Below are 25,068 nucleotides of genomic sequence, written 5' to 3'. Positions count from 1 at the left end.
ATATGCACTTTTAAAACACAACTTTTCGTCTTCCTCCGTTCCCGTTACGACCCAGCATGCCTCACGTAATTGCGTAATGAAATCGAAAGGTCACGTTACATATATGAAATGCACATTTGCAGACTATTTTAAACAATAAACTGACACAAAGACATTAATTGGTATCATTCGACATACAACAAAGTTGGATTAATGGTCCTCTTTCTCCACACTTGTAAACACTGCGGTGTAGTTTCGCATACGTCCTCTCTTGACGTGATGACGTATTACGTGAGGTAAAAGTGCATATTGTTCTTGCCAAACATGACAGTCGTTTCGCTAAATAAGACCCTTATGCCTCGTTTGGGATAAACTTTTGTTTTTTCATTATGCGTTTTTGTAACTTAAATGACTAATGTATGTACACTGTAGTGTGTTTTTTTTTTATATTGTGTGTGAATAGTTTTGTTTTAGTAGGGAATCGGCGCAAATTGATTACATCATTGTTTGGGACGTTGTAAACGTGACGGGCGTGTAACGAGGCGGGCGCTAGGACCCATTCATCCGCTGAAGTGTTTTTCCTCCTCATCCATTTCATTCCTCTCATTTATTCAGTAGATCCACTTGCGCTCAGCACACTACAATAACTCTCACACAGTTTCAATTCAAACCATATTCACTTCACGGGGACAAAATGGTGAGGAGTGAGAGGCAACAAGGTGACGTGAAGGCTGAAGATTTATTCCTGGAGTCCGAAGCATCTTTGGATCAGCAAGATTTTGAGATGTCTAGTTGTCCTTTCAATGACGTCTTCAACTCCAGAGACTCTTCCATGATAAACACTTTCTTGAAAAACGTGCAAGTTTTGCTGGAGGCGGCCAGTTATATTGAAAGCGCCGAGAGGAAAGATGGAAGTAAGTGAATTTGTGGTGCGCTTGTGAACGTGTTTGACTCATTTGCGTAATGCAGACAAACTGTTTCATTGTCAACAGACAACAAAGGATTGAGTTCAACGAACAAGCAGCCAAGTAGACGAGGAACATGTGCAATGTGGCATAATATGCGATCCTCTTCTTGTCCCAATGCTTATGGAGAGGATCAAGTTTATTTGCAACAAAGGAGAACCTTTTTAGTTTAAAACGTGTTTTTAAAATACGCATTGAAATCGTATGCAGTAACTTGACGTGTTTTTGTCCAACGCAGTTATTTTTTAGTCAGATTTCACACGTTTATATTTTATTTCATGTCCCAGAGACACAGAAACAGTACAATAAACCCTTTACAGTGCATTGAGTGCCCCCAAATCAGGATGAGTGTCCCGACCTGCCATACCGTCTGTCATATGGGGCAGCAGCTCTGGCATTGTTCAGCATTGTACACCTGCCAGGCTGTTTGCTACCTCTTTTTATTTCTCTCGAGAAAAATAAACAAGTAAATAAATAAACAATTTGCTGCACGATACACGCGCTGACGTCATCCCCAGTACTGTGGTAAACAGCGCTTTGCATTTTGTACGTCCAGCAAGTATTAAAGTATTAATTGTTTACGATTATGCATACCATGAAATGGTAGTGGTAAATTTGATCGCGTTTTATTTGTAATATTAGTATTGTAATATGTGAGAAGAGATAAAACCTGACAGACATTATATATTAGGGCTTACGCTGATGTTTTCATACGTGTCTGCATATAGGCCAACATAAAATATTATAAAAGTATGTTATTTGTATACAAAATTACAATGTGTAGGTTAATAATACATCGCTTTAGATAAGAATACATATGGTTTTTGCTATAATAAAGAGTTAAGAATTTAAAGACTTAATTTATAAATATATCTTTTAGATGCAATCTGCAGATTTATACTTCAAAAGTGTTGTAAATATTGCCTTCCTGTTTCCTTGGGGGTGTGTTCACATGACATCCACATGGCGCACGGTGCGCTGCTCCGATAGGTCAGAGCTTGTTGCGTTGGCGGAGACTCGCCAAGGACTCTGACCAATCGCAGAGCTGCGCTGCTGTGATGTCACATGTTGCTGGGCCGGGCTTGAGTGTGGCTGGAAGCAATGGGTTGTGGGACTTGGAGTCTAACCAAAAGAAAAACGACAGTAAAAATGAACACATTTAGCGCAAAAACATCTTCAGAACATTGCAGACGTGGAAACGTTTTGGAATTTAATAGTATTTGTTAATAACAGGGGAAAAATATATAGTAAATATTATTTGCTTTTAAATATTTGAATAGATATTTGTCAGCCTAGATGTTGTGGTTTTAATATTGTTAAAGATATATAAAAAGGTATTTTCAGAGGTGCAAAAACATCTGTTAATATTCAACAATAAAATTTTTAGATGGCTTTGTTTTAATAGCTCTATATCTAAATAATGTTAGCGTTTAAATAATATCAGACGGGGTTGTGGGGTTCGAGTTAAAGGGCCAGTTTGCCCAAGGACTACATTTCCCACAATGCCCAGCGTCGCGATCTCTATCCGCTCAGCTGTTAAAACAGTAGGTAAACAAACTCGGGGAGGAGAAATAAGCGCAAACACCTGGGGCACGTTCAATCTCACACCGGTGCGCAACGTTTTGCTACGGTTTCCGGGTTGAACGACATGTTTCCTGGAAACGGTGTGCAACGGAATGCAACAGGTTTTAGAAGCGTTTTCTCTTGTTTGGTGGGTGTGTCAGAAATGTCAGCCCAATCAGCGGCAAGATGTATAAAACCACGCGATAGTAAAGAGACAGCTCTCTCAATGGGTTCAAGTTGGAATGTTGTCTTTCATTCTGGACGGCAAGGTCAGTGACTGTAACATCGAGGGTATTTTACAGTATTAAACACACATTTATAACGATTTCATCAGGCTTCAGAAACATTTAAAAAAGAACACAAAGCATGGCCTCTCAGCTACCGTAGTTGCAACTCTTGCGTCATCACAACAGGGTGTTCAATGCATCACCGTTTCAGTTTAATAAACGTTGTGCAACGTTTTGTCGGGGCTGAACGCAGCCCAGGGACTTCGCAGGCTGGGCTCTCGGGGACTTTTGTACCTGTTTCTATTCATTTTATACACTTTGTAGTCGACTGTTTTACTAACGCACTTTTGCTACTTTGATATTGAAGCATCGGGCGTTTTATTTGTACAATATTTTTTCTGTATCTAGCGTGCCAAGTCAAGGAAATCTCTCGTTTGCAAATTGAAACCACGTAACCATTAAACTATCGGAAATATACAAAACAATCAATGCTACGTTTTCAACCGATTTCCCATAGATAGTCGTCGTGATTTAAATATCAAGAAATCAAACATCTAAAGATTTATTCAAAGAATGACTGCTGTGCTGAATATCCAGACGTTATTGGAAGCAGCCGAATATTTAGAGAGGAGAGAAAGAGGTACACAACAGAGTTATGATGTTTGTAAAACATGCTTGGGGTTAATACAGTGTGACATTGTATTTTATGTTAAGTGGTGTACTATTTAAAAGGCCTGTGGCTAATGTGTGATCGGTGGTTTCTGTTGTGTAATTTTCAGAGTGTGAACACGGATATGCCTCGACCTTTCCGTCTATTCAGCACTCCAACTACCAGAGACAAAGGAAATTCCGAAATAAAAAGTACAACAACAACCACAACAGGTAAGCACATGATCCAATTCTTACTTCCACAAGAGTGGAAAAACTACTGGAGATGATAGAGAGAGAGTGCGCGAGCGCGCGCACGCGAGAGAGACGTGTGTGTAGATCACGCTTCTATCTGTCAAATGCGTTCATTGGAATATAAAGACGTGAATCTTTAAAGCTGTATTTTCTGACGCAAATAATATTTGTAGTTTTCTGATTTGATTGATTGGTTTCGTTGAAAACATCATACACGTTAAGCTTGGCACGATGCATCACGATTAATTTAACATACGTTTATTATTTATATGTTGTTTTTATTTATGAAATGACAATGTATGAAATAAGTACAATGCATAAATATACGAGATAATATTTTTGTATTTGTTGTTTGGTTTGTTTTGGGGGAGGGGAGCGCTCATCAGCTGATTGTCAAACGGGACTGCTGCAGCGTTGAGGTTAGGGAGCGTGCGAAAACTCACGTCCTGTGTTCGCCTTCAGACAATATGAGGTTTCGATTCGTTTAAACCGAAAGTCTGTCAGCATGTACGCTGCAATGGTGGTTATTTCTCTGTTTGATTAATATCCTCTCAAATCAATTGTGAAATATTTAGGTTGCGTTTTTTCCTCACGAAGGAGATTTTACTTTTCACCGAACCCTTAAACGCACCGCTCTTATTTACAGCAACTGTTGTTTGCTGGCTGCCAAGGTGAACAGCCTGAGGCGTCTTTATTAAATTATCTCTCCCCGTTATTCTTCATCGAGATTTTTTTTTAATATCATGATTGATATTTGGATAAATATCTTTAAAATACATTAACTAAACGAAAATTTGAAGGTTTTTAATTCGACGCATTTGTCACGTTTTTGCTTGAGGTATACTATTTGTTGCTGTTAATGCTTTGATATGTTTCATTAAACCTAGTGTATAGTGTTTAATTCACTCGTTTATTTGATTTTTGGATTTGGTTTTTAAAAAGCGTTCATAAAACCCAGACTTGTAGTGTCTACTGTTTGTTGCTGTCAGCATTTTGGGGGCATTATATGTGCACATAAGGTGAAGTCTGTGTAGGAACGCTACACACGCTAGATTTCGAGATACTGCCTGTGCATTTGCGTGGCATGTTGTTTTTTACACTTCTGACAGGCGTCAGACATCTTGATGACTGATCTCAGGTCTGTGTTACTGTACACAAAGCGAGCACTGATGGAAGGAATGCAAAGGGGAAACACTATCTGATCATTTGGCGTGCCTGCGAAGGGATCCAGATGGTTCACCTGAGGAGACTTAATTCTGTTGGATTGTGTATGATATCAACCCACTTTTGAGTGCATTGAAACACAAGCTGTGAATTATTACTACACCTCGGTGTTTGTCTCTTGACGCTACACTTAACGTATGATTAAGAGCTGCGAAAACACCTTTTTCCTCTCTTGTTGCATTCCTTCAACCCTCCCGAGCTCACACTATGCATCCTACCATGCAAAAGCTCAACGCTATCAGATCGGCTACAAGATGCCTGAAAACACACTAGTTGGGGAAACGGTCACGTGACCCACTGGGGTTCGCTGTAGCCACGTCACGGTGCCCCCGCAATGGCATTGCCATGCACGATCCGGCCGGCCATTTGGAGCATTGGAAAAGCTTTCAGTATGTTGCCACACAAAGAGCCTCTTAGGAGGACGGCTGATTCACTTTACATTATTAACATAACACTGACTTGTGCTCTCAGACAGAGAGAGAGAGCATGAGGGCGAGAGAGAGAGAGAGAACGTCCACTGGCACTCACTCATTGTACGAAGAAGAGAGCTTTCTCACGTGTTCAGATATAGGCCAGTCATTGTGTTGTTTCTTTGCTCTGCACACTTCAGTTCTCTGTCTGTTTTTGCTGAAAACAAAGAGCTGCAGTGATGTTTAGAGGAATCTTTATAATTCCCAATGGTTTTACCAGAACCCTCTGGTTCATCCTATAAAATTAATTAGTAAAGCACTTTACGAGCACCTGGGCTTTTGTCCACTCTCATATTCTTTGGTCTATCCATAAAAGCTGGTGTTTTATTCAGGAGGTAAAGGGCCGGGTATACTTTCTTTCCACGTCCGTCTTGCGCGCATGCATATGCGCAGCTTCCAAAAGTATATTCGGTGTGGTTAAACAGTCCCTCCAGAAAAATGCGATTATGCGATCGCATGATTCAATGCATGATGAGCCAAAGTCCGCATATTTATGCAAGGGCCGCATTTTTTCAAATACGCCACACTTTCGAGGTATAAATGACAGATTTCTGGGCGCAAAATATGCGGAGCTTGCATGATTTCATACTTACTTTACTTCACACAAGCGCAGCCATGTCCCCTGTTTTCATGGGAACGTTATGAAGTGACGTAATTATGTGACGTGAACATTATGAAAAGCCGCAAACAGTTTTTACAAGTTCCTGCAGTTTTGCAAGTTCTCGCAATTTCTTCGCATAAAATTCTGCATATTCCATCGCATTTTTTAAGAAAACATGCTGCAAGATTCAAGGATTTTTGCCTGCAACATTCACAAAAAACTGCGTTTTTCTGGAAGAATTGGTGGCCGAGTTTGGCACATTCACGGTACAAATGTATAGTTATACCCCTCCTGACCATCAGAGGACAGCCCAGAGTGCACAGGATATGCACAAAATCAGGATAGAAGAAAAGAAAAAAAGTTGCTACCATAGATATGTATAAAGGCTAGATGTGTTATGGTGGAGTCTCTAACGTCATCACATGAAGGCCATTTTACCGCAGGTAGCTCGCTCAATCGTAGCATTGAGTTTTAATGGTGCAGGTACTTTTAAATGACCATAACTTGCTCAATTTTCTACGGTTTGGTTTTTTACAAACGTTATTAACGTGGCTATAATTCTGGATGCTTTAACATGTTTCATGAATTTTTTTAGTATAAGTATGCAGTGTCATAGGTACATCTTTGATGTTTATAACAAACCAAACCGTTTGAAAATCAGTAGAAAATTAAGCAAGTTAAGGTCATTTAAAAGTACCTGCACCATCAAAGCTACGAGTGAGCGAGCTGCCTGTGGTAAGATGGCCGCCAAATGCAGATGTTCCACAAAGGCGAGACATCAAACCTTTATACACGTCTATGGTTGCTGCTGCATTGCAAACAACGTTCAGACGAAAACAAAGAACAACAGTAAAATAATGGAGGATGAAATGCTTCTTTGGTTACTGTTTTCGGAAAAAGAGGAGAAGCAACGAAAGAGGAACAGGTGATGGTGTGTGCAGCCATTACATCTGAGAAGGCCAGTTAATGGGGAATTTAGCAGTTTGGTCCAATTGTGTCTTTTCATTGTGTTTTCGATTCTTTATTCAACGGGCTTATTTGTATCGATCATCCGCATTCTTCTTTAATAATTGTACTGTCCTGTGTGTATTCCCACCTAGTGGACTCTCCTGTTTAAACGGTACTTTATTCGCGCATGTGCTGTCAATATTCATAACAAATAATACTTTGATGACCCACAAACATGTTTTGCTAATTCCTTCTATTTTTGTTTTATAGGTCCACACATAATGAGCTGGAGAAAAATCGGTAAGTACTATATTTAATTATTGTTTTAATGTAACAATTAAAATTTTAATTATTACTATTTTTATTGTATAGTGTGTATATATGAGCCAAACCGAATAAGGATATGTGATATTGCGTAAAATGCCAGCAGTATAATATTAAATTAATGTTTCGGAATATGATAATATTCGTCTAGCTACTTAAAAGTGACACAATATCACAATATTCTCAAGTTTGCATTTAAGTTAAATATACAGTAGGTGGTCAGTTGTGTTTCACCATGATGCAACGTTAACGTTTCGCCTTGAAAAGGTGAAGTAATAAGTAAAAAGTGAACCTGTGCACGACAAACAGGAAGTTTGAAAATGCTAAAGTTATTGTCAGCTTGTCCGTTCAAAAGCAAAATCAAGAGGTCACCCAGTTCTACTAATCTTAGGGCATTCCCTCTCTCCTGACTCGCCCGTGCCTTCATCCTACTTAACTACTGCACCGCAGTTTCGGATTACTGCCATACGTGGGGCCGTTGCAGGAACTAGAGACTCAATGGTCGTACGTCCTTGCAAAAGCATTGCACGTGTCAGTTGTGTAATAGGCAAAATTACAGTAAATGAAACACGGTAGGTGTTTGTTAATAGGAGAATGAAGTGCGGTTATTTGTAATCGCCGGTCCAGCTGGAGACCGAGCTTAACTTGTTTACTGCCGATGAACTCTATGTTCTAGTCTCATGAGTGCGTAGATCTGATAAGTGTTAGACGCCCAACAGCGAGGGGGCCTGCTGTTGAGTCTCTGCATGCAAATAAAGGAGGCACCACTTCAAAGACTCAAAATAGATCTGTCTAGACCAACAGGAACTTCTTTGTTTATGTCAATCTGAAGACCTGGAGGTCATATCTGTTAATGCAAGGTGTGTTACATGTGCCGGTCATGTTGGATGGGGTAAAGTAGGCAAAGTATTGCACTGAGCTGTTGGACCAAAATGCCACCATTTCAGGTTTAAATATTTAAATATACCATATGTGTGTGTGTACGTGCAAGCAAATTCAAATCGGCCTCCTCCCAGGCCGGCTGTGTTTTTCAGATAATGTCTATATATGTAAGGGTTGTCAGTGTGCCGGCGTAGGGTTGTGTGGGTCTGAGGCAGATAAAGGGAACAGGCTTCAGTGTCAGCGCATACGAATATTACAAAACACCATCATGACTAATGTATAGTCAGTAGCCACACCCAGTGACAAACTGTTTTACAGTATTCATAGTTGCTATACCTTATATAGTGGAGACTTTATGCGTATTACCATGACATTTTAAGCATGAGCAGTTTTTAAGTGTGTTAAGGTATGAGGGATACGCTATTTTTTTTGTTTTTATCCCAATCGGTGGTCTTTCAGGGGTAACATACGCATTCAGTTTGCTGGAGATGGTGAGATAGCTTACTGTGTTTTGAGCATCGGAAAGGAACAGGAAGGAGATGAAAGCCCTGTGACCGCATTCTGGCCTCTCGCAAACCTCAACACACTGACAGATAACACACGTGCATTCACATAAGAGTACCGGTGCCGTTTGATCTTGTGATTTCTTTGAACATATGCGGTGAACCTCAACTTCCTAAACTGGGGTTACATGTTGCAAGGTTAGACATTTTGGAGCAGATAGGCTGAGGAAGTTATTAAGCGCACTAAACTGATATCAGTAATTGTATTTCTAATTATGGGTGTGATGTGGTTAATTGTTGGCTATACGTGATTGGGGTGTGTTAAGCATGATGTCGTGTTTGTGTGGGCCGCGGTGCGTTTGACAGGAATGCAAAAGCTGGAGAATAAAGCTGCCAAGCTGGTTTACTGAAAATATACCATTGGCTCTAAGAAAAGATCTATTCAGAGAGACTCGGGCTACAACACACTTCCACCCACGTAGAGAATCATGTTCCTATGATGACGTTTCCCAAGGTGTATCGCTCGATAACTCATTGATGCTGAACTTAAACGTTGTCCTCCCTTTGTACTAGAACAACACGGGGGAATACAATATCGGAACGTTCCCCTTTCCTACAAGGGGTTTCCGGAATTCCCAAGGGAAGCTAGAACTGCCTGTTCTTTTTGACTTATAAGCTTTTCTTGGCCAGCAAAAGCAGCTTAGCAGGCATGATCTTTGGTCAGGCATTTAAGTGCGTACGGACTCGGACATGTGTTGGGACATGTTCACAGCACGCGTTCATGAGAGGAAGTTTGACGAAGCTCTGGGTGTTTGGGGTGAGTCAGAAAGGAAGGGCACATACCCCTATGGCAGTCATCTGTCAGTAAAGCATAGCAGAGGACGTTGCCAGTGCCACACATTAACATAATGTTTTGTTGCATATAGATACACCATTTCCTTTAAATACAACATGCATGGTTACTGTAGTATAGGGTTACAATGACAACACTTGCGCGCACACGAACAGACTCTCATCACTGGTGGCAACATATGGCCTGTTTGCTACACAACCACACCCATCATATTTAGACGTTTTTTTTTCAGTATTTTAGAATAACTTTCTAAGAACACAGCATTCCTAAATTAAACCGTCATTTGGAGATCACCAGCAATACCTTAAAGGGATAGTTCGGCCAAAAATGATATTAAACCCATGATTTACTCCCCCCCCAAGCTGTCCGAGTTGCATATGTCCATCGTTTTTCAGACAAACACATTTTCGGATATTTTAGAAAATATTTTAAATCTTTCAGTTGATTAAATGTAATGTTACAGGGTCCACCCATAGTCCACGAACTTCAAGTCCAAAAAAGTGCGTCCATCCTTCACAAATAAAATCCAAACGGCTCCAGGATGATAAACAAAGGTCTTCTGATGGTAATCTGCGCGGTGTTGTTGTAGAAATATCCATATTTAAAACTTTATTAACGTAAAAAACTACCTTCCAGAAGTGCCGGAAGTGCGTACAATACGCTAATACTCTCTCCTGAATACAGAGGAGTCTAAGATGGCGGCGCTACCGGAAGGTAGTTATTTACGTTAATAAAGTTTTAAATATGGATATTTCTACAACAACACCGCGCGGATTACCCTCAGAAGACGTTTGTTTATCATCCTGGAGCCGTTTGGATTTAATTTGTGAATGATGGAAGCACTTTTTTTGTACTTGAAGGTCGTGGACCCCGTAACATTACATTAAATCAACTGAAAGATCTAAAACATTTTCTAAAATATCCGAAAATGTGTTTGTCTGAAAAACGATGGACATATGCAACTCGGACAGCTTGGGGGGGAGTAAATCATGGGTTAAATATCGTTTTTGGCCGAACTACCCCTTTAAAACATAGTATAGAGTTGTCTGCTTACAAACTCAAGGCTGTAACTAAATATTTAGTCGGGTGGACTAAATATAATAGCTTAACGATTGGGTATTGAAAAATCTATTATTAATACGTTCACTAATCGAATACTACCCCCCCCAGTGTTGTTTTGGCCCAAAGGGCTAGCATTGAACTTCATATATTAAGTATGTTTGGCCTAGAGACCCGTCAGCCATCTAGTCAGTAGAGACCCTAAAGGTTTTCCATTGATCTCCATCCGGGATCTCTTGCTTTTGTTTGTCACTGTCTTTGATCTGATTTCGGAAGAGCTCCTTTGTTGTTACTTCATCCGTGACCACTATACGTGTGTTTTCTGTGTTCAAGTTAGGTGGGCTTCTGGGTGGTAAAGCTTCTCTTGTGTGGGTTTTCAGAGAGAGAGAATGGTGCAAGCCAAACATGCTGTGACATCTTTTTTCATTTGGTCCAGTTTGATTTTGGGATAACCCCATGTTTGTTTGATTACAATCCAGATTGACAACCTTGTGGCCAATGTATGTGCATGCAGTTGCGCATTGTACAATACAGAATGTGTTTTTTATCCACATGACCATTGGTAAGAGAGCTTAAGGGATGGGGTAGCGATCACATGACTACATGCACAAAACTGTGAGTGGGCATGTGAGTAGGGTATGCCGGTCTGGGTTGTGTGGAGCAGATTACAGATCGGCACGTGTGAATTAATCCATGCGTTAGTGATGGGCCAGAGCGGGCCTTGCTCCATCACAGCTGTTACTTTCTGAATTTATTTCCCTGCAGACAGTAACCATCACTTTGCCTGCAGTGGATGTTTTTTATCTATGTCCGTGTAAGCCAAGCACGCAATGCATGACTAAAGCATGTCGCCTTGTTCTTCTTTGGTTTTTGCTTCCCACTGCCTCGCCTTCCTCTTGCACTTTTCTTGCAGTTGCTCAGTTTCTCACTTGTCAGGATAGTGCACATACTTGATGACTGGTGGACAAGTTTCAAACCAGTTTCGATTGTGAATAGTCGGATACTAGAATTACAATGGTCTGCCAGTTTACTATGATCTGGGGCTGTGTGGCAAACAGCAACAAGCTATAGTATTGTAGCGTGCGCTTTAGTTCAGCAGGGGTGTGTCCTAGGCCCACTGTAGATTTCAATGTATTCCCCCCACCCTTCTCTTTTTGTGTCATAAACTGCCGTTGGTTCATCCCATGCATGGCTCAAATGTTTTATTGTTCATGAGCATGTTTACATAAAGTGTCGTCACTGTGTCTGTACGTACCACTATCTCTCTCTTCCTCCTAACTATTTTTTCATTCAGTCCATCAAGCCCACCCCCAACCTTACTTTACATCTGTCTCTGTCATCCTCTGTATGCCCTCCCTCACTCGATTCCCAAGGGATAAAACAGTCTGCTCAAAAGTTAACATTTTGTCATTTATTCCTTGACATTGTTGATCGCATATACTGAAACAAATTGTAACTGGATTTGCGGGAACTTAAGGTATATGTGTTTGAGAGTGAGTGAATGTTTTATTAGTAAATGATTCCTTTGTAGGACATTGGTACATCTTTTACTAGTCAACCTCACATTGCCCCACAACCTCACCGTTTTTGGGCAGATTGCGTAAATAATGGTGTACCATCTCTACGCGTTTATGAGTTGGGGAAGGACACCGCTGTTATTTAATCTGAAATTCTTTGAAAGCTCAAGACTGTGATGGATCAGACTTTGACACGTCCACACACAATGATGTCATTTATAATAGAAACACACAGCCAGATCTTTAAATAAGTCAAGACTTTGTAACCCAGATGAAGCTGTCAGTTCTGTTGCATTGATCAGGCGAGAATCAGGGCCAAATCCTGTAATCTGTGCACTGGTGTGCAATAAACCGACCATGTGACCTGATGTTACATACTGGGGGGATCCTTATGATTAATACCCTGCCATCCCTCGGCATTATCATATACACTATAATATTGCTTTATGTTAGCTCCATGCCATCATATGTGATGGCTCTGTGCTTCATCTATATTGCATGCACGTGATGCTATAAATACACCCTCTGTAGTGCTTCACATCGACAAGAATTGAGAGGGATCATGCATTTTGTGTTCTTACTCGAACAAAGTGAAGCTCAAAATGTTCGAAAGAGAACTATACGTGTTCCCCATAAGGCATTTGTATGTGCTTTTCTTATCGGTGCAGGGCCATGCAGATTTTGGTTTGCTGCGCAAACAGAGGTGCTGATTTTGCATGAAAACCGAGAGTCTGATATACTGTAGGGACTGGTGTCTGTATATAATAACCACATATACATGCACGGCAAACGTATACATATACATTGTCTGTGATGATCGGAAAAATGTGGGGAATGCTGTGTGCAGAATTTAACCTGCTAGAAAATTGTCTACCTCAATTGACCTTGACATCAGTTCCTATCAGGCCGGGTCATTTCCTACCAGTTACCATCCATTTATTACCAGTTAACCCATAAAACTGTATCTCTGTACATCTCACTTTTTGTCTGTCTGTGGTTGTATCTATATGACTATTTATCTTACTTTCTGTTGTTCTGTCTATTTATCGATCATTCTACTATCCATCACTTTTCTATCCAGCTGTCCAAAAGTATCTGTGTTCACAATGCTCATTAAGTTTGCATTGTGTGTTCTTTTCATTATTTTGTATGATTTCCATTTTAATGCGAACGAATAACATTGAAAAGCAGCGTTGCATTACTCCTGGCACCCCTTTCTGGATTGGGGCGAATTGGATGTATTCGCCGTCAACGAACACATGTATCATTACACCCCTTATATTTAGTCATTTAAAGAGCATGTGACCATGTTTCGTCATAAACAAATTCTTGCCTGAAGTGTATGGAGGAACAGGTCTGAACATGTTCGAACGAAAGAGGCATGTTTGAGTCAAGTTGTTCAGAGCCTATATGACTAATGCAGATCTTGGCCAGGAGAACAAACTGATTTGATGCACAGATTCTGCACACACCCACAAATATCAAAGGGTCATTCTACCACAAAGTGATCGTGTACTACAAACGCGTGTTTATCGAAGCGCTGACCCACGTGTTACATAATCTCACTGCAGATGGATTGTCGTTTACGCCGCAAGTTATTAATAGTAACTCAAGCACACACAGAAATGCACCCTGCCTGGATTTTTTTACGTCTGTCTTTTGTGCATTTGGTTGTTGGCTTTTTTTTTGCTTTCGAACTTTATGCCACCATGTACTACAGAAACGAAACCTTTGTGCCACTATGATGTCACATTTATTTGTTTTTTAAGGCGTGTTGTGGATGTCAAGACAAAAATAAATATGTTGTTGTTGTTGTAGTCCCTGTCTGACTCAAACAAAGTCATGTGTCAGACCACACACAGACTAGAGCAAACACGCATATATACAGTATTTCCAGTGAGCAGTCTTGTGTGTGACGCGACACCCGTCATGCCTAGAGACAGATGATATGGTGATAGTTTTTTAAAGATATTTGGGTTGATTGCTATGTAAATAAGTTTTGAAGAATTGGAGGCCGATTACAGTACTATGTACACGCTGGAATGTTGTCTGGCCCCCATACGTAGTAATGTACCAGGTTGATCGATCAACGTCTACACGGGTGAAAAGCGTCCTGATAACAGTGCCCTTTCTGACATGCTGATAAGGCTTGTGATAAATCTACTGCCATTGTTACAGAGCAGACAGACTGTGTGTGTATGAAGAGACAGAGCAGCCATCTTTATAGCCGATAAGAACACAAACGTAATTAGAGTTGAAAAGCTTCAATAACGTAGTTATATAGACATTCGCTGATACCGATCGCTCTCGTACTTTCCTAGAATGCAGCCAGTACGTCTACGTGTCTTTGAAAGCCACCAGGTCACCTTTATCTACTACAGCATTGAGCATTGAATGCAAACATTATCAACGACATGTGTGGGTGTGCTTGTGTTTTATTTGAGATTGTACAAGGTGGCAATACCTCAATCTTTTGTTGTAAAATCAAGAAACCACACAGGCACAGCGAGTTGGTTGCGGTTTTTCCAGGGCGAGTGCGTGTACAAGGGTGACGTTTTGGTTTTCTTGCATTTGCAGGCGAGCCCATCTTCGTTTGTGTTTGGAACGATTGAAGACTCTCATCCCGCTGGGACCAGACTGTAGCCGGCACACCACGTTGGGACTGCTCAACAAGGCCAAAGCACATATAAAGGTGAACTCTCACACTTACACATCTATACTTACAAGACGACGCTGACATTGGAGATGTGGCCTAGTGGTTAATGAACCTGCGTGATATGGGCTGTGGTGTTTATATGGGCAACACAAATCTGACGATCAATTATCTAACAATCTATTTCCATTATTTTGTTTTCCCATCGTTCTCAAAAAGGTCAAATAAAATACATTTGGTGGATTCAGTTCAATCCCTTATAAGTAATTATTTGACTCCTTTTAACCAGTATGAATCAAACTCACTGCTCCCGGATGCGTCTTTCAACAAAGTCAAAGCATGTATAAACACAGATTTAAATAGCCAGCACACGTAAAAAAAAAAAACAAAGATCAAAAGACAATGCCAGTGACACGCTAATGAGTTTCTGTCACTCATTGTATGAAGCATTCCAGACAGTATAGACCGAAGCTTACTATTGTTTAAAATGTGATATAACAATTCATTTTTAGTTTAGGTTTCATTCTGACGTTGGGCCGGTTTTCCTCCCCATAACAGGTTAAGCTCTCCCAACCAGTTATATGTGTGGGTGTTTGTGGTTTTAGCCTGGGTCACGCTTTACGGTTCTGCGTAATGTACTATAAGGTCACGAGGGTCACATTCGGATGGTTTATTGATCCGAACTGAGTGCAGTTCGGTAGTTAACAAATCCATCAGCTGCATGGGCCTGCCAAAACACATTTCTAAATTATTTTACTAGAGATCAGTGGTCGAGAGTTTGAGCCAGGCTTGCAACACTCCCTGCATTAGTTTTTGTCTGCTTAACTGATTTTCAATGAGTCACTGTAATTTGTCTTCCTGTAGAAACTGGAAGATATGGATCGTAAATCTCGGAATCAGTTGGAGAATTTGGAGCGGGAGCAGCGTCACCTCCAAAGGCGACTGGACCTGCTGCGGGACGGCGGGGGCGCACTGGAGGGAGAGAGGATACGCACCGACAGCGTCGGCTCCACCGTCTGCTCCGAGAGATCCGACCGCTCCGACTCAGACCAAGGTTGGAGCTCCGCGTTAATCTAAGCACGGAAAATTTGTGGAAGCAAAAAAAAAAACTAGAACTAGAAACAAAATCCTAATTATTTATTTTTCATTTTATGAATTTATTTTTTAAAATACTTAAACTTTACACTGCAAAAAAAAATATTTTCAAGAAAAAAAATTCTTGGGGTCTTGCTTTCAGTAAAAAATATCTATAAATTCCAAGAAAATAAGTCTAGTTTGTAGACCAACCAAAAATATCGAATTTAAGTGATTTTTTGCATAAAACAAGCAAAAAAAATCTGCCAATGGGATAAGCTAATTTTTCTTGAATTTATAGTTTAGGAAAAATTTTCCAGATTTTTTTCTTACCCCACTGGCAGATTTTTTTGCTTGTTTTATGCACAAAATCACTTAAATTTTATATTTTTGGTCTGAAAACTAGACTTATTTTCTTCGGTCGTTTTCCTCATCAAGAAAATACGTCTTGATTTAAGAATTTTTACTGAAAACAATACAAAAATACAAATAATTTTTTTCTTGAAAATATTTTTTTGCAGTGTATTGTATATTAAAATTAGACTTCTTTCATCTCTAGATATCACAATAAAAAAAAAGCATGAGCTGCACTGCAAAAAAATTGTTTTCAAGAAAAAAATTCTTAGTATTTTTGCCTTTTTTTTTTAGTAAAAATATTTAAAAATTCTTAAATTAATATGTATTTTCTTGATGAGCAAAACGACCCAAGAAAAAAGTCTAGTTTTAAGACCAAAATATCAAATTGAAATGATTTTGTGCATAAAACAAGCAAAAAAAAAATCTGCCAATGGGAAAAGAAAAAAATCTTGAACATTTTTCTTAAACACTAAAATCTAAAGAATTTTTTTTGCTTGTTTTATTTTCTTGGGTCATTTTGCTCATCAAGAAAAAGCATCTTTATTTAAGAATTTTTAGATATTTTTACTGAAAACAAGACAAAAATACTAAGAATTTTTTTCTTGAAAATAATTTTTTGCAGTGTACTGTATATTAAAATTAGACTTCTTTCATCTTAAGATATCACAATAAAAAAAAAACATGAGCTGCATTGCAAAAAAATTATTTTCAAGAAAAAAATTCTTAGTATTTTGTCTTGTTTGTAGTAAAAATATCTAAAAATTCTTAAATTAAGATGCTTTTTCTTGATTAGCAAAATGACCCAAGAAAAATAAGTCTAGTTTTTAGGCAAAATGTATCAAATTTAAGTGATTTTGTGCTTAAAACCAGCAAAAAAATCTGCCTTATTTTTCTTAAACACTAAATTAAAGAAACATTTGCTTACCCCATTGGCAGATATTTTTTTGCTTGTTTTATGCACAAAATCACTTAAATTTGATATTTTTGGTGTAAAAACAAGGCTTATTTTCTTGGGTCGTTTTGCTTATCAAGAAAAAGCATCTTAATTTAAGATTTTTTAGATATTTTTACTTAAAACAAGACAAAAATAATAAGAGTGTACATTAGATCTTCTTCTTGAAATCAGCACCCACGTGACTTACCTGAACAGATACACAAACAAAGAAATGTTGCCTTGGTATTTACATGTCTCTTTCACTTTCTTTTCCGTAGAAGAGATGGAGGTGGACGTAGAGAGCACAGAGTTTTCTCACGGAGAGCTGGACTGCATCAGCACAACCAGCACCAGCGATCTGGACGACCACAGCAGTCTACAGAGCACTGCCAGCGACGAGGGTTATTCCTCCTGCAGCATCAAACTGGCCTTCAGCTCATAAAACGAGCATGAGCAACACACACTATCCCAGCCCTCAAAATGAGTGCTAGACCACTTGTCCCTTTTTGACCAATCAGAGACTCTTAGTTAAGTCAGGTGACCAGAACACAGCCCCCCGCCCCAAATTAATAAGCCTGATTTGTTGTTTTATTTTCCTGAATGTATGAGACGGAAACAATCTGTGATTGTGATGTATGTCTAAATGAGAGATTTTAATTGGACTGAGTCGTCAGTACCTTAACCCCTTTTTCCGAAAGGAAAGCTGAAGTGTATAAAAAAGAAAAGTTTGTTAGCCATTATTTTAGTCGAACCCCCAATTGTTGATTTTCCACAAGAAAGGGTCGTGTACTGGTCACTATTCGGCTACAAATTACAAATTACAAACGCCTGACATGTGAATCATATCAAGTTCTAAACCTCACCCGGTGTGTTCGTTTCAACATCGCTGCTCGACAGCGAGAAAGACTGTCATTGGTGCTACGTGACACGAAACCAACAAAAGCAGACAATTCTGCCGGAAAACGACAACAATCCCGATTGTGGGAATTTTGGTGCATTTGAACTGCGGACGCAGTTTTCGCACAGCAGCTAAAACCCAGCGATCTTGCACTCGACCGCATAGAGCCCTCCACAGTACTGGCGCCACGTCACCCCTATGTTTAAATAGATGTCTGTTCGGGCAGTAATAAGCAATAAATCTCTTTTAGTCGGATGAACACGATTAGCACTCCGTCTCCTGAGACACAATACTTGTGTCCGTCCAAAAGAGCAACAACGGCTCGTTTTTTTGTACATAAATACGATAGTTTAATAAATTAAATGAGTTGGAAAGGTAGTTACCCATGGGTAGGACTATTGCCTTTGTTGCTGTACGTCTTGTGTTTTGTGCATTTTAAATTATATTTTTGCAAAAGATTGACTATCTTCCTCTGAGAGTTCGGTGGCATGGACAGTATTATTTGTTCATTATGCTGGATGAAACGCGATCGTTTCGATTCTGTGGCTGCCCGATAAATTTTACGACTTTTAAACGAACACACGCAAGTACTTAAAAGTAATCAAACCAACAGGTGAACGCCAAAGCGTGGACCTCTAGGCATGCTAACTCTGAGTGGCGCTCTTTATTTATTCGATTTTAAAAAATATATATTTTATTTGTTTTAAAGCTAAAATTCATTCCACTACTAGTATCGTGTGCTGTGGACGTTGAGTACGTGTAAGCGCGTGCGTCGAAATCATCGCAGTTTCGCGCCATGCTTCTCGCTGTGTACTGTATGCTCGATTTGTTTTTTTTTGTGAATGAAAGCATTCAGACTTGAGCCACTCGAGTCGTATTTATTTTCACCCTCTTTATCCTGCATCGGAGAAGAGGTTAACTTATTTCGTACGTCTTATTTCCCCTCACAGTTCTTTCCTCCCTGCTTTTTTAGTGCATACTGAAGCCAAGTCCGATTTTTAATCGTTCCGCCTGCGATAGAGCAGTACGGACATCTGTTAGGTTTCCAGATCCAGCATCAACCAAATGCTATTGGCTGCTGAACGGCCCATATGTGTGTGGATCAGTTGTACCCACCCTTAACGTAAGAAGAGAGTTTTAGCATTATTTGATTATTTGAACTACTTCCTCCCGTGTAGAACAAACGGTCGTGCGTCACGAAGACGCATCATGTGTGCTTGAGACTCAATGTGGTGCTCTCTCAACAACAGGCCAAACCACAGACGAACCTCTATTTCAGAGGACATATTACTTATTTACTTTCATGTTGTATCTGCTCTCCTTTTTGTTCATAAATCTGCACTATTTAAGGCCAGGGCCAATACTGGGATGCCAGTGCTTTTGTTTCGTTTTCAATTCATGGAAATGGCTCGTGTCCTCACCGTACAGATCTGGACCTGTATTCAACAAACTTCTATGAGAAGTGGTGCTGGTCTGGGATCGGCTTTTCCACGTGATCTCCGTCACTCCAATCTGAGATCAGCTGATTGTGAAACGAGATGCATGGTGAATATAACCCTGTCGAGGGGTTTGATGTCTGTTAAAGCTTTTCCGTCTGAGGAGAATAGAGGTCCTGATGAATTTTGGCCATTCTTTGTAAACATGCACTCTGATACTAGCTGTGAGTTAAAATGCAATACTTACAATAAACACCAAGATTGTCAAAAAAAGTGCTTTGTGTTTTGCCTCCATTTTGTTTGCTTTTTGCTATAATGACACTTATGACTCATAAATATACACACTGTAAGTAGTATTGTGCACTTTAAAGGTGCAGTGTGTAAATTTTAGCCGCATCTAAAAGGTGCTTTAAAAGTGCTCAGTCCACTGCTTACCCCTCTTTAATCACATAGAGAAGCTACGGTAGCCAGACAAACATGTCATCGGAGAAAACTTAGTAAAAAGTTTGTCCATTAGAGGCTTCTGTAGAAACATGGTGGCACAAAATGGCGACTTCCATGTAAGGGGACCCCCGGTATATGGAGATAAAAACATAACGGTTCATTATGAAAGGTCTTTATACACTCCTAATAATATAGTTTTGTATATTATTTTGCATTTCTGTCAAGAGATCCTTCTAAAAATTACACACTGCACCTTTAACACCACATTGACCAATCAGCATCCAGGACCGGATCTAATATAAACACTTTTCACTGCTTATTTATGTAGAACATTATACAGCATTTTTATGTATTCACATAGCAGACACAATGTTTTTTTATGATTTATAAATGCACAACTATTGATAAGTGTTGTAGTATCCCAAAACAAATATTAAAGTCATTTACATAAAATGCAACACACATTTGTTTAGGCACTACTAGAGGTTATGCAGTCCAGTCTGGGGTTACATCATGTCAGAATAGAAAATGAATCATCTTTCATTATCAACATTTGCTGCCATCTAGTGGTTAATATTGATACATGTCGTTTCTTTAAACTATTAATGTATTTTTTATACCTAAATGAAAAATATTGTAAATAAAAAAACTTTAGTATTTACAATATTAAACTTTAGTTAAATTTTAGATAACATATAGGTTTTTTTACATTACTATAGTAAATATTAAGGTATCACACATGTAAAATACTATAGTTTACTGTAGCATTTACTATTAAGTTACAGATTGCACCTTTCCTACACGAGAAAATACTGTAGTATACTTAGAGTAAATGAATAAACAATACCACAGTATCTAGTATATTATCTTACTACAGTTTAATACAGTAAATAATACTTACCATAGTTAATACCACAGAATACTTTCGTATACGTTAACATGTTGTGGTAATTAGTACTATCATTTACTACAGGATACTACAATTTACTATAGTTTACTATAAAGTATACCACACTATTTTTTTGCAATCGATAACTTTTGCCTCTCTACCTTTTTTTAAACATAACTTTGCAGGTTACTTTAATTGTTTTTGGAGTAATCATTAAAGGCTCACATTTTAAATCATAAAAATTATTATGAGATTACAGTTGTGAATCAGGGTAAGGTAACTTAAGGATACAGTTTTGAACACTCAATTTTTATGTCCTTACGGATAATAACCGTAATACAAAAAAGCAGCTATATATATATGATTTAGACTGATTACTTATGAGTTTATGTAATGGCCACCTCATCTATCGGCTTCCAAAGACTGCCGACTGTCGATTACAAAATGTCGAGATTTTGGTCGTTTCTTTTTTTGTGATCAATTATTTATTTTCTTAATATCATTGTTGAAATATAGGAGGTCAAACACCAACTTCACAAGAAGGAAAAAACAGAAGAAAAAAATAAAGAGAAACATTTGAATATTTATATTAAATTATCATTGAAAATATAACCGGCACAATGAAATGTTGCTTAATCTAATGCCTGTTTCTCTTCACCTCCTTATATCCCCCCCCCATCAAGTAGTCCTCGCTGCAGACTGTAGCGCGGTGACGTCACGTACTGACGTCATGTATGTCTTCGGTGCGCATGCGCAGAGTGACGCATGGTATGTCTTTAATATTCATGTCTTTTAACGTCGTGTGACACGCCTTTGAGACGCATAAAAACAATTATAGGGAATTACAGAGCAAACTCAGCATTATCGGTTGTATTTTGAAGTTACTTTTTTTAAACGCGTGTGAACAGAGCAAACTCTATTTTGTATACCGGAACAGTGAACATTAATGACACCTTATATATATTTTAATCTTCCCTCTGTCATATGGTTCTTTTATGGGTTTTATATTTTTGGGCATATTTGTTGCCTTCAAAAAAGTTAGACATTTATGGTAAAGTACTTTAAAGTTTAATCAACTACGTACAGTATGTTTTCAGTCTCCGCATCCTTTATTTACACATCAAAATCTCCATGATAACACATGTTGCTTCGTTTTATAAATACGACACACGAAACGATATACAGGATATAATACACCGCGTTCCTAAATTATTATGCACTTGCCATTTTTGTTTATTTTTCCAATACAGCCAGTAAGTTTTCAAATTGTATTTCACCCTCAACAGTTATGACAGTGTGGATGCTGTTATATTTAAATGAAATAAAAAAGTCAAGATATTTTAATACTTTGAAATATGCTGTTCCATATTATAGAGCAAGTTGTGGTCCTCATACAATATGGGTATAAAAAAAGTGTGCATTATCGTAAAAAAGTAAATTATTTCGTATAACAATTTATTTGGTGGACCTAAACAGAAATCATTGAACTATTATAAGATTCATGAGTGATTCAAAGTACAGAAAGATTTGACTATAAGGCTTTTTAAAATATATTTTTAGGAAAATATTAGAAAAAGGCATCATTAAAAAACAGTTAAGAAGCAAACATGTATTTAAACCTGGTGGTGTCTCTGGAATCCCAAGAAATAAAGCTGTATTTCTACCCCTCCCCAAACCAAAACTTGCAAAAATAATTCATTTGATGTGAGCTAAGAATACACAAAGACTATTTTTAAACAATTTTATTTATTGACATGCAAAAATACAGTAAATAGTATAGATGAATGTCATTCTGGATTATTGGTGAATAGCCACTATGTTCAAACAAGACATTGGGGGGGAGGGTCAAATGGACATCTAGAAGATATGTAGAGTTCCTAAAACATAGGTTTTTTTACTATGAGATAGAAGGAATTATGTCTTCTGAAATAAATTTACTTTCATGGAGGATAATATACCATCCCATACTGCAAAAAGCATCACTGACTATTTTAATTATTAAAACAAGAAAGAAATCAAACAATGTGTGACCCCCATCATCATCTGACCTAAGTCTTATTAAAGAGCCTGTTTAGCATCATAATATGAAAGATCTGTGGGGTGAACTGCACTTTAATTCGAAACATCAACTTAGGGATGCAATACTAGCATCAAGTACTATCAAGTGAAATAAAGACAAAACCTATACAGTACTTGTATACTTACAAATTTTAATGAATAGGAGAATTAAAGTCATGTCAAATATATGCTCGTATATTATTATGTAACTTGTGTAAATATTTTTTCCCCAACATTGCCAGGTGGACAGTCTTTGAAGATTTCTCCACAGTGGAAGCATTGAGTCAGACAGTAGGGCATCAAAAACTGTTGTCTGTAGAACACAATCTAGTTCTCATGAACTAATTTAGACAAAATACAGATCAAACCATATTCAATTATTATAACAAACGGCATTAACATATCCTGTTAACAGAGTCATATAAGGAAAACATTTTAAATGAGATTACTTTACACATGCTAGACAAAGATATGCTTAGTACAATTTTAAGTTCAGGGTACTTTTCTAGCTGAAAGTTGAAAGGTTTTGAAGGCAATACAGTCTACCAGAGAATAAAGATGTAGACAGACAAAGAGTTTTCTTAAATAATTTTTAGAGTACTCCACATTAAGGATTTAAAGAACTTACTGTCAAGCCACAAAAAGTGAGCCTGTTCTTTAAATTTGGGCTCACTGACAATGTCCCTAAACATCTAGCATTTGAGTGCAAGCCTCAAGACAGCCACATCGCCATCAACCTTGACTACTCCCATCATGATCTGCCACAGGATCTCCAGGTGACATCTGTCAAAAATAGCCAACAGTCAGTTTAAAATGCAACTTCATTAGACAATAAAAAGAGAAACAGATAGATTGACAGTTTATACCTTGGTCAAGTAATCAAGTATATTTACAATGGTGTGAACATTTTAACTATTACGCCCTGTCAAGAAATAAAAGTGAACCAATTCAATAAGAAACAACATTACCATTTGTATACATCATGCATACAGAATACTTAATCAAGGTAATCAGCATTACCTGTGGTTCAAGAGGATCCTTCACAACCGAAAAACAAGCATTAACAATCTTTTAATATTCAAAGAAGAATATTTTAAAATCTTTTAACATTTAAGGTCATATTTAATAGTACACATACTACTGTACTTCACTGCATGGGTAAAGGGTAAAAATATAGCTGTATGCTTGCTGTTACTTACTGTTCCTTCTACATCCTGAAGCAGTCCTCAAGTAAGGAAGCCTTCCTCCTGAGCACTGTGGTTCAAACAGATGGCATCAATTCATTCTCTGGTCCGGTTTCCTTTAAGGCATGTATTAGTTAGAAAATATTAACACTTACATATTATGTGTCTCTCTTTTAAGTCCTAAAAATAATAAATTAAAACAAACAGTTATGCAAAAAATAACTAACCTGGCTTAGCTGGACTGTACTTGGTGACTGTTTTCTGTAAGTTACGCCTTCCAGTATCCCTAAACATGCATCTAGAAAATCACATATGCAATGAATTAAAGGTTTGCTTTTTGTATATCTCACATAAACAGGTTTTACCCATCACATGAACGTAAAATTTCTTTGATAAATATAGGGAAACTAAATTCCTCAACATGATGTGTGAATGTAAAAAACTACTGGGGAGAAACAAAATTAGTTTTATAAGCAAAAAGTTCGAATGTACACTTTTGAACCGAAATAATGTTTAATAACAACTAAAAGCAAACATAAAGCATAAATATTTATTTTATGTAATCGATTTACCGCAATCGAAGTTATCCCTTTCGAGAAAACGCTAATCCAGAATTGCAGACGAGAAAAACAACTTCTTCGCTGTATTATTAAGGTTGGCATTAAACTTTTAGGCGCATTACCGCCACCTACTGATTAAAGTGAAATATTTTGTACATGCGCATTAAAGACATACGATACGTAGAACATACCTGACGTCAGTACGTGATGTCACCGCGCTACAGTCTGCAGCGAGGGGTGTCTCCCCCCCATACGCTTTTTGGTCGTTTCTCAATCGGAAGGCTGCAGCCTCCGGAGGTCGCATACATAGATATGTATAATACAGACTAGATGTCTCGCCCGCGCTGCTGGCCATTTGAATGGAACGTCCGCATTTGGCGGCCATCTTACCACAGGCAGCTCGCTCACTCGTAGCATTGAGTTTTAATGGTGCTTGTACTTTTAAATGACCATAACTTGCTCAATTTTCTACCGATTTTCAAACGGTTTGGTTTGTTATAAACGTCAAAGACGTACCTATGACACTGCATACTTAAACTAAAAAAACAAAAATAATAATTCAT

General features: G+C 38.4%; 1 protein-coding gene and 1 long non-coding RNA gene across 6 annotated transcripts; one reads left to right on the top strand and one right to left on the bottom strand.

Moving 5' to 3' along the window:
• Positions 1-586: 586 nt before the first annotated feature.
• On the top strand, positions 587-18,773 carry mxi1 (max interactor 1, dimerization protein). 2 transcript variants are annotated; one of them, XM_065259647.1, is made up of 6 exons: positions 587-893; positions 3,514-3,616; positions 7,151-7,180; positions 14,596-14,710; positions 15,536-15,725; positions 17,315-18,773. In XM_065259647.1, the coding sequence occupies exons 1-6, from the start codon at positions 674-676 to the stop codon at positions 17,476-17,478; spliced, it is 822 nt and encodes a 273-aa protein (XP_065115719.1). In that variant the 5' UTR covers positions 587-673; the 3' UTR covers positions 17,479-18,773. The 2 variants fall into 2 exon arrangements, with proteins under 2 accessions (XP_065115719.1, XP_065115720.1); XM_065259648.2 differs by lacking the exon at positions 587-893 and adding an exon at positions 2,954-3,374.
• Positions 18,774-22,445: 3,672 nt separating this feature from the next.
• LOC135741028 (uncharacterized) lies at positions 22,446-24,685 on the bottom strand. 4 transcript variants are annotated; one of them, XR_010529318.2, is made up of 6 exons: positions 24,518-24,681; positions 24,173-24,243; positions 23,961-24,061; positions 23,782-23,799; positions 23,628-23,683; positions 22,449-23,544 (listed from the first exon to the last, which is right to left on the bottom strand). It is a non-coding gene; the product is annotated as an uncharacterized lncRNA (long non-coding RNA). The 4 variants fall into 4 exon arrangements; XR_010529317.2 differs by having other exon boundaries at positions 22,446-23,544; positions 23,782-24,061; positions 24,518-24,685; XR_010529319.2 differs by lacking the exon at positions 23,782-23,799 and having other exon boundaries at positions 22,450-23,544; positions 24,518-24,680.
• Positions 24,686-25,068: the final 383 nt, after the last annotated feature.

This window comes from Paramisgurnus dabryanus, chromosome 24, assembly GCF_030506205.2.
Source record: "Paramisgurnus dabryanus chromosome 24, PD_genome_1.1, whole genome shotgun sequence".
Lineage (NCBI taxonomy): Eukaryota > Metazoa > Chordata > Actinopteri > Cypriniformes > Cobitidae > Paramisgurnus > Paramisgurnus dabryanus.
The sequence above is the reverse complement of the archived record's forward strand: the minus strand, read 5'-3'. Positions and strand labels throughout refer to the sequence as shown.

Excerpts from the sequence above, each read along its gene's own strand:
- mxi1 (XM_065259647.1), top strand. The coding sequence starts at position 674 with ATGGTGAGGAGTGAGAGGCAACAAGGTGACGTGAAGGCTGAAGATTTA. Across the intron at positions 7,181-14,595 it reads AATGAGCTGGAGAAAAATCG|GCGAGCCCATCTTCGTTTGT; the intron begins GTAAGTACTATA and ends TTGCATTTGCAG. Across the intron at positions 14,711-15,535 it reads AGGCCAAAGCACATATAAAG|AAACTGGAAGATATGGATCG; the intron begins GTGAACTCTCAC and ends GTCTTCCTGTAG.